The 10347-nt window shown below is 34.6% G+C and overlaps 1 protein-coding gene across 1 annotated transcript; it reads right to left on the bottom strand.

Moving 5' to 3' along the window:
* Positions 1–8796: 8796 nt before the first annotated feature.
* LOC127545491 (ferritin heavy chain-like) lies at positions 8797–9680 on the bottom strand (the record flags this gene model as incomplete). The annotated part of the gene is given in 1 exon segment (XM_051972827.1): positions 8797–9680. A coding segment is annotated over 1 exon segment (720 nt), but the record flags the coding sequence as incomplete, so codon positions are not given.
* Positions 9681–10347: the final 667 nt, after the last annotated feature.

Raw genomic sequence — 10347 nt, 5'->3', positions numbered from 1 at the left:
AAACAGACTCTGAAAAGCCAATGAGAAGATCTTAATCACAGAAAAATCAGCAACTGAGACACTCGGTCCTGGCTCAGTAGAAGAGCAGATGAATGGGACAACCTCCATCCCAGCTTAGGAAAAAAAAAACCACTCTGGGAAAACCGAATGTTTCCTAAAAAGAACAAGCAAAACTACCCCTGCAAACATAAGGGGCCTCTGTGCTCCAAGTCAAGGCTCAGAGCTGCATAGAAATCTTGGGACAGCACCCCCTTTGCCCCAGGAGGAAAGTTCAACAATAAAAGTTTAAAAAAAAAAAAAAAGGAAAGGAAATAAGAGGAAAAAACAAAAAAAGAATTTTGGCCATAGAAAACTATTTGGGTGATGTGGAAGAACAAAACATCAACTCAGATGAGAACAAAATGTCCACAGAGGAAATTTCAAAGCCATATGAATTGGTCTCAAGCCCAAAGAAGCTTCTTGGAAATGTTCATAAAAGAATTTAAAAGGCAAATACGAAGAGAAACACAAGGAAAAAATGAGAAAAGAAATGAAAAGTATACAAGAGAGAGCTAACAGCATGGAAAAGGAAAACAATTCCTTAAAAAATATAAACACAAAATGCAAAAACAAATTCACTGCAGAAAACAACACTTTCAAAAATAAAATTAACCAAATGTAGAAAGATATAAAAGCTAACTGAAGAAAATAATTTAAAACACTATAATATTAAAAACTAGAATGGGGCAAATGGAACCTAATGATTCTATGAGACATGAAGAAATTGGAATAAAATGTGAAATATGTCATTAGAAAAACAGCAGGCCTGGAAAATGGATTCAGAACAGACAATTTAAAAATTATTGGTCTAGGCAGGCAGAGCCAAGATGGTGGAGAGTAGACACGATTTTCTGTCATCTCCTCCAATCTTCTCTCAAATCAACAGTAGATTAAGCCTCTAAAGTGGTTTTGGAGTGACTGAACCCACAAATATCTCTAGTACAACACATTCCCAGAAGAAAATACCTTGGAAGAACTTCAGAACTGGTCTGTTTCAAATGGGCGGGAAATAGTCTTCCAAGTGCAGATCACAGAACAGACAGCCTGAGTAAGGAGCTGGGGTGGGGACTCAGAGCATTGAAGCTTTCATGCATTGGGGAATCTTTTGTGGGGAGCTTAGGCCATTTGGTCCTGGTTGCAAGCAGATGGTTAGCAGATTTGCTGTAAAACACAAAAAAAGCAAATACAGAAGGCAAATCATAAGCCATTTAGCCCCAAATGCAGAAGAATTTGGCACCTGCCTGCGATTACCCACCACCAGAAGTCAGTCAGAAACACTGGCTTCAAGGCAAACAAAACCAGCTGTTGCTCCCTTGCCTTAAGAGCAAATCTCAACCCTTAAAAAAAATGAACAAACAAACAAACAAACAAACAACAACAACAACAACAACAAAAACCTCTTGCCATAGACAACTTTTCTAGAGAGAAACAGACCTCAAACCCTGAGGTTCCTAAAGGCCAATCCATTCCAGATAAAGTCCCCAAAGGAGATATGAGCTGGTCCACATTTCACAAGGCTTTCTTGGAAGATTTCAAAAAACAAATAATCTTAGAAAAATCATTAGAAAAAAAATGGGAAAAGAAAATTAGATCTTTGCAAGAGAATATAGAAAAGGAAAAACAAATTATCTGAAGAAAACAACTTAAACATATATTTGATGATATGGGAAAAGCATATAATTCCCTCCAAAATATGTTTGATGAAATGGTAAAACTATATAATTCCTTACAAAATATGTATGAAAAAGATACCAAACTTGTTTAAAAAACAGAATTTGTGAAATGACAAAAAAATGCAATGAACAAAACATTTTAATTGGCCATATGCAAAAAAGGGCTGAAAAAGGTAACTGAAAAAAAAAATACACTAAAAATTAGAATTGAACAAATGATTCAATGAACTTTAAGAATCAGGCAAACAGCCAAAAGAATAAAAGAAGAAGAAAATATGAAATACCTCCTAGAAAAAAACAACAAACCTGGAAAATAGACCTAGGAGAGAAAATCTAAGGATTATTGGACTTCCTGAAAGCCATGAGGTAAAAAAAGAACCTAGACATTATCTTACATAAAATCATAAAGGAAAACTGCCCTGATATAAAAGAATCAGAAGGTAAAATAGCCATTAAAAGAAATCCCTCATCACCTCCTAAAAGAGACCCCAAATTGAAAACTTTAAGGAATATTGTGGCTAAATATCTAAACTATCAGATCAAGTTAAAATATTGCAAGCAGGCAGAAAGGAACAATTTTAATTCTGAGGAGCCACAATCAGGATGACTCAAGACCTAACAGCTACCACCACAAAGGACTGAAGGGCCTGGAATCAGATATTCTGAAAGGCAAAGGAACTTGGATTACAGCCAAGAATAAGCTATCTAGCTAAAATAAACATTATTTTTTAGGGAAGAAGATGGGCATTCAATGATATAGGTGAATTTCATCTATTTCTGCTGAAAAGACCAGAATTGAACAAAAAACTTGAATTCTAAACACAGAACTCAGGAGAAGCATAAAAAGGTGTAAAAAAAAAAAAAAGCAAAGAACTCTTGAGAACTATATTTCTGTTATGGTATACTTAGAGAGAATGGAAGTAAAATTTGATTTTATTATGATAATATGAAAAAGAAACTAGAGATGGAAAAAAAAGGAAAAAAGGTAAAACAAGGGAAAGTACATTTCACAAAGAGGCAAAGAAGACCTATTATAAGTGAGGGAAAGAAGGGAAGGGGATGAGCATTGTGTGAATCTTACTCTCATCAGATTTGGCTCAAAGAGAGGATATCAGACATATTTGGTTTTACAGAGCAATTTGTCTCACTTTATATAAAAATGGGAAGGAAAGAGGACAAGAAAGGGGAAGGCTAACAGAAGAGAAAGCAGAAGTTGTAGGGGAAAGGTGTAAAAAAGGGGTAGAGGCTCTAAAGGGAAAGGGCTGTTTCAGGGAGATGGTGATCAGAAGCAAAATACTAGGGAGGAGGGAAGAGAGGGGAAAAAAAGCATAAATTAGGGTAAATAAGATGTCAGGAAATACAGATGAATTATTTTAACTGTGAATGTGAATGGGATGAATTCGACCATAAAATGGAAGTGAATGGGAGACTGGATTAAAAATCAGAATATGTTGTTTACAAGAAAATTTAAAGCAGAGTGAAGGAAAAGGGTTGGAACAGAATCTCCATGCTTCATATTATTTAAAAAAGCAGGAGTAGTGGTCCTGATCTCAGATCAACCAAAACCAAAGATAAATCTAATGAAAAGAGATAAGGAAGGAAACTATATCTTGCTAAAGGGTACCACAGATAATGAAGCAATATCAACACTAAAGATATATGCACCAAGTGGTATAACATCAATTTTCCTAGAAAAGTTAAGAGAGCTTCAAGAAGAAATAGACAACAAAACTATACTATGGGAGATCTCAATTTTACTCTCTCAGAACTCAATAAGTTGAACCACAAAATAAAAAAGAAAGAAGTTAAGGAAGTAAATAGAATTTTAGAAAAGATAGGCATGATAGATCTTTGGAGAAAATTGAAAGGAGAAACAAAGGGTACACTTTTTTCTCAGTGATTCATGGAATCTATAAAAAAAGTCACCATGTATTAGAGAATAAAACCCTAAAAAAATCAAATGCAGAAAGGCAGAAATAGTAAATGCATTTTTTCAGATCATCATGCAATAAAAATTACATGCAATAAAAAAATTAAGGTAAATCAGATCAAAAATTTATTGGAAATTAAATAATCTAATCCTAAAGAATGAATGGGTGAAAAAAACAAATCATAATAATTTCATCAGAGAGAATGACAATAATGAGATAACATAACAAAATTTGTGGGATGCAGTCAAAGGAGTTATTAAGGGAAATGTGATATCACTAGATGCTTACTTGCATAAATAGAGAAAGAGATAAAAAAAATTGGACCTATAACTAAAAAAAAAACTAGAAAAAGAACAAATTAAAAACCCTCAATTAAATACCAAATTTGAAATTCTGAAAATAAAAGGGGAGATTAATAAAATTGAAAATGAAAAACTAATTAATAAATAAAACTAAGAGTTAGTTTTATGAAAAAGCAACAAAATAAATAATTAGTTAATTTGATTAGGAAAAGGAAAGAAGAAAATCAAATTGAATGTCTCAAAAATGAAAAGGGAGAACTTTCCACCAATGAAGAGGACATTAGAACAATAATTAGGAGTTATTTTGGCCAATTGTATGCCAATAAATTTGAAAATCTAACTGAAATGTAGTAACATCTACAAAAATAAAGATTGCACAGATTAACAGAAGATGAAATAAATTATATAAATAGTTCCATTTTAGAAAAAGAAATAGAACAAGCTTATTACTCAATTCCCTAAGAAAAAATCTCCAGGGCCAGATGAATTTACATGTGAATTCTACCAAACATTTAAAAAACAATTAACATCAGTACTATACAAACTATTTGAAAAATTAGGGAAAGAAGGACTCCTATCAAATTCCTTTTATGACTAAGACATGATGCTGATAGCTAAAACGGGTAGGGTAAAGACAGAGAAAGAAAATTATAGACCAATTTCCCTAATGAATATTGATGCAAAAAATCTTAAATAATAAAAAAAAAAGACATTGCAGATAATCATCCCCAGGATAATACACATGACCAAGCAGAATTTGTACCTGAAATGAAGGGCTAGTTCAATATTAGGAAAACTATTAACATAATTGACTATATCAATAACCAAATTAACAAAAATCATATGATTATCTCAATAAATGCATAAAAGCATTTGATAAAATCCAATATTCATTCCTATTAAAAACACTAGAGAGTATAGGAATAAATGGACTTTTCCTTAAAATGATCAGTAGCATCTATTTAAAACCATCAGCAAGCATACTATGTAATGGGGACAAACTAGAACCATTCCCAATAAAATTCAGGAATGAAACAAGATTGCCAATATCACCATTACTATTAAATATTATTTTAGAAATGTTAGCTTTGGCAATAAGAGAAGAAAAAAAGATTAAAGGAATTAGAGTAGGTAATGAGGAAACCAAATTATGACTCTTTGCAGATGATATGATGTTATACTTACTTAGAGAACCCTAGAGAATCAACTAAAAAACTACTTAGAAACAATGTACTACTTTAGCAAGGTTTTAGGGTACAAAATAAATCCACATAAATCTTCATCATTTTTATACATTACCAACAAAGTCCAGCAAGCAATAAGAGGTACAAAAAGAAATTTCTTTCAAAATAATTTACAGTACTATAAAATATTTGGGAATCTATCTGCCAAAGGAAAGTCAGGAACTATATGAACACCAATACAAAACATTTTCACACAAATAAAGTCATATCTAATAAGCTGTAAAACAAACCAAAAAAAAAAAAAACTTTTTTACTTAATATAATCAAATTATCTATTTTGCGATCAATAATAATCTCCAGTTCCATTGTGGTCACAAATTTCGTCCTTCTCCATAGATCTGAGAGATAAACTATTCTGTCTTCTAATATGTTTATATCATTCTTTCTATCTAGATCATAAATCCATTTTGATCTTATCTTGGTATACAATGTTAGGTGTAGGTCAATGCCTAATATCTGCTATACTAGTTTCTAATTTTCCAAGCAATTTTTGTAAAATAGTGAATTCTTATCCCAAAAGCTGGGGTTTGGGGATTTGTCAGACACTTGATTACTATAGTCACTGAATATTTTGTTCTAACAAGCCTATTTCAACTAACCTATTTCACTGATTGACTATTCTGTTTCTTAGCCAGTACCAAATGGTTTTGATGACCACTGCTCTATAATATAGTTTTAGGTTTGGCACAGCTAGACTACCTTCATTTATATATTTTTTTCATTAATTCTCTTGGAATTCTTGAGCTTTTCAAGGTGGAGCCAAGATGATGGAGAGTACACACTCATCTATCTAACCTTTTCCTTACCCTCAGACTATGTCTTTTATGAAAGGCCTCAGAACTAGTGCTTGACCATCAAAACCCATGAACATTAGAAGTACAATACATTACCAACAGAAGATATTCCAAAATTTGCCAGAAAAGGTCTGTTTTTGCTTGCAGGCAGGGATGGTTAGGCTAAACACAGCATCAGGCAAGTTGGCAGTGAGAGCATGGAAGACAACTGACCTGAGCAGACCAGACAGGGATGGCTTAGAAGGTGAAAATTTGCAGGGAGAAATTTACCACAGTGTGAGCTACTTTGCTCTGGCAGCAAGCCAGTAGATCAGTAGAGAAGCTATAAATGCAAAAGGTAAAGACATTAATCCCAAAACACTAGACTCTCTTGGGACTTGACCACACTCACCTAACACATGGAGTGACTCAGCATGATTTCAGAGCACAACCACTGATCACAGTGCAGATGTAGATCCCAGCACAGCCATTGCTGTCCCAGTGCTGCTTCACTGCTACTTCCTGTTGTCTGTAGAAGAAGCTTGATAATATTACACTGGCCCAAAAGCAGACTGCAATTGTTTTTTTGTTGTTTTATTGTTGCTGTTGTTGTTTGGGGGGGAGGGGTTGTTTCTTTTTTGTCAAAATGAGTAAAAAGTTAAAGTGAGCTCTAAGCTATATAGATAGCTTCTATACTGATAGAGAGCAGACTTCAAACCCTGAAGAGACTAAAAACAGATTCTCTCAAGATGAAACCCCAAAGGGGAATATGATCTGCTGCCCATTACACAAGGCTCTCATAGAAGAAATTGAAAAGGCTCTTACAAGAGAGCTAGAATAAAAATGGGGAAAGGAAAGGGAAGTTTTGCAAGAGGATCTGGATAAGTCATCCTATCATTAAAAGATAGAGTGGATAAAGCAATCAACTCCCTGAAAAACAGAATTGGTGAATTTGAAAAAGAAAAGCTCTCTAAAAAATAAAATTGGTGAAATGGAAAAAAATTCCATAGACCAAAACAACCCATTGAAAAACTCAATTATACAAAAATAAATTTTAAAAGTACATGAAGAAAATAATTCATTAAAAATCAGAATTGAACAAATGGAAATGAATGATTTGAGGAGACACCAAGAATCAGTCAAGCAAAACCAAAAAAAAAGAAAGAAAGAAAGAAAGAAAGAAAGAAAGAAAGAAAGAAAGAAAGAAAGAAAGAAAGAAAGAAAGAAAGAAAAAAAGAAAGAAAGAAAAAATAGGAAAAAAAAGGTTAAAAAAAAGGTTAAATATGTACTTGGGAAAACAACAGACCTGGAAAATAGATCTAGGAGAGATAATCTGAGAGTTATTGGATTTCCTGAAAATTATGATGAAAAAAAGACCCTAGACACTATTTTTTCAGAAAACCATCAAAGAGAATTGTACTGATGTTATAGAAATAGAGGGTAAAATAGACATGGAAAGAATTCATCAATCATCTACTGAAAGAGATCTCCAAATCAAACCCCAAGAAGTATTGTGGCTAAATTTCAGAACTATCAGACCAAGATAAAAATACTACAAGCAGCTAGAAAAAAAAAAATCAATTACAGAGGAACCACAATAAAGATTACTCAGGATCTAGCAGCACCCACATTAAAGGATCGAAGGGTCTGGAATCTGATATTCTGAATGGCTAAGCAAATTGGTATGCAGCCAAGAATAACTTACCCAGCATTTTTTCCAAAGAAGAAGATGGGTATTCAATAATATAGGTGACTCCCATCTTTTTTTTTTTATGAAAAAAATGGAACTAAACAAAAAGTTTGACCTCCAAATATAGAACTCAAGAGAAACTTAAAAAGGTAAAAAGAAATCTTGGGAACTTTATTTCTGTTATGAATATACATAAAGAATACATGTATAACTTGGTTTTACTGTTATAATATAAAAAAAAGAAGCTAGAGGTGGAAAGGAAATTGTACCAAAAAAGGGAAAAGTGGAGGAACTACATCTCATGAAGATACCAAAAAAACCTATTATATCTGAGGGAAAGAAGGAAAGGAGATGAACAAAGTGTGTATCTTACTCTCATCAAAATTGGCTTAAAGAGAAAAATATTAGACATATTCAATTTACAGAGAAACTTCTCCCACCTCATTGAAAAGTGGGAGGGGAAAAGTGAAAAGGGAAGGAATAAGCCAAATAGAAGATAATACAGAAACTATAAGGAAAAAGTTTAAGAAAAGGGGAGAAACTCTAAAGTGGGGGGGAGGGATCCTAAGGATGGAGGGCTGCATGAGGCAAGTGGTGCTCACAAGTTCAATACTGGAGAGGGAAGTAAGGGGGAAAGAAAAGAGAAAAGCATAATCTGGGGTTAACAAGATGGCAGGAAATTTCTAAATCCTATTTTTCTTGTGCAACAAGAGAACTGTAAAACTATGTAGACATGTATTTAAGATTTACTTTAGCATGTTTAACATGTATGAGACTGCCTGCCATCTAGGGGAGGGGGTGGAGGGAAGGAAGGGAAAAGTTGGAACAGAAGTAATTGCAAGGGATAATGTTGAAAAATTACCCATGCATATATTTTGTCAATAAAAAAAAAGATATAAAATTGAAAATTTAACATAGCTAGGAAATATGTTCCCTTTCAGTGAAAAATAAACTAATTTTCTTGTCCAAATTAAATATTTTCAGAGTTTCTTCTTAATAAGATCTTTAGGGCAAAATTATTTTCATATCAGATTTGATATGTTCAGACTCAAATTCTCTCCTTATAAAAGCCTTTATATAGGTATGGATGTATGTATGTCTTTTTAAAAGTCTACATTAAATATACTCTTTATTTTGGGGAATATTATCTTTTTTTTTTATCAGTACCAAGTCACTTTATTGGGATGTAAATGGTGGTAGTTTTTTGGTACAGATTATGAAATGGTCAGATAACCAAAATATGCATGCACTGAAAGACAGTGGGAGTCTCGCCCACACTTCCCAGGTGTGGGGGAAGCCAGGTGTGGTTCAGCTCTCCTTGTCACTGTCTCCAAGGGTGTGCTTGTCAAAAAGATATTCCGCCAAGCCAGAATCAGGGGCCTCCATTTTGCGCAGGTTGGTTACGTGATCACCCAGTTGTTTGATGGACTTGACCTGTTCGTCCAGGTAGTGGGTTTCGATGAAATCACATAAATGGGGGTCGTTTTTGTCAGTTGCCAGCTTGTGCAATTCCAGTAACGACTGATTGACATTTTTTTTTTCCAAGTGCAGAGCACACTTCATTGCGTACAGCCCGCTCTCTCAGTCATCACGATCTGGTTTCTTGATGTCTTGTAGGAAGATCTGGCCACCACGCTGGTTTGGGAGTTTCATCAGCTTCTCAGCATGTTTCCTTTCCTCGTGCGACTGGTGGAGCAAATACTTGGCAAAGTTCTTCAACGCCACATCATCTCGGTCGAAGTAGTAAGACATGGACAGGTAGACGTAGGAAGCGTAGAGCTCCAGGTTGATCTGATGGTTAATGGCGGCCTCTGAGTCCTGGTGGAAGTTCTGTCGGACCTGAGAGGGAGATGAGGTCGTCAAGACGGCGGAGATGGAGGCGGCTGCGAAGAGAAATGAGGAAGAAGAGAAGGAGGAGGAGGGAAGAGGCGGCTGCGCAGCGGCAGCGGCTGAAGCTAGGGAGACGGCGGCGGCGACGGCTGGGGGCGGCTGAGGCGGACAGCTGCTGCTTGAACTGTAGGACGGAAGAAGTGTTGGTTAGTGGAGGAGAAGGTGGAGAGGTGGCTAAGGGCAGTTCCAGCCGGGAATCGAGCAGCGGGTTCCCTTTAAGCATTGTTGAAGCAGGAAACCACAGCGACTCCTTCCCTGCTCTTCTGGCTGGGGAATATTATCAAAAGTTTCACAAGTTATTCTAATTGATTATATTTTATGTTAAGTCATGTTGAAAAATAAAACTTAAGATGGCTTGTACCACTAAAAAAAAAAAAAAAAGAAAAGAAAGAAAGAAAAGAAAAAAGAAATTCTTGACCTTGTGTTCTTCCAGATGAATTTTTTTATTATTTTTTCAAGGTCTGTAAAGTAATTTCTAGGAAGTTTAATTGACATAGCACTAAAGAAATAGATTAAGTTAGTAGCATTGTCATTTTTATTGTATTTGCTTGACCTGTTCAAAAACACTTGATAATTTTCCAGTTGGTTGGATCTGACTTTATTTGTGTGGAAAGTGTTTTGTAGTTTTGTTCATATAGTTCCTGACTTTCCATTGGCAGGTGTATTCTCAAGTATTTTATATTATCAAGAATTTTTTTTTAATGGAATTTCTCTTTGCATCTCTTGCTGCTGGACTTTGTTGGTGATGTATAAAAATCCTGATGATTTATGTGGATTTATTTTGTATCCTGCAACTTTGCTAAAG

The sequence above is a fragment of the Antechinus flavipes genome, chromosome 1 (assembly GCF_016432865.1).
Source record: "Antechinus flavipes isolate AdamAnt ecotype Samford, QLD, Australia chromosome 1, AdamAnt_v2, whole genome shotgun sequence".
In the NCBI taxonomy this organism is placed as follows: domain Eukaryota; kingdom Metazoa; phylum Chordata; class Mammalia; order Dasyuromorphia; family Dasyuridae; genus Antechinus; species Antechinus flavipes.
Note: the sequence above shows the minus strand (reverse complement) of the source record. Positions and strands in the feature narration are given on the sequence as shown.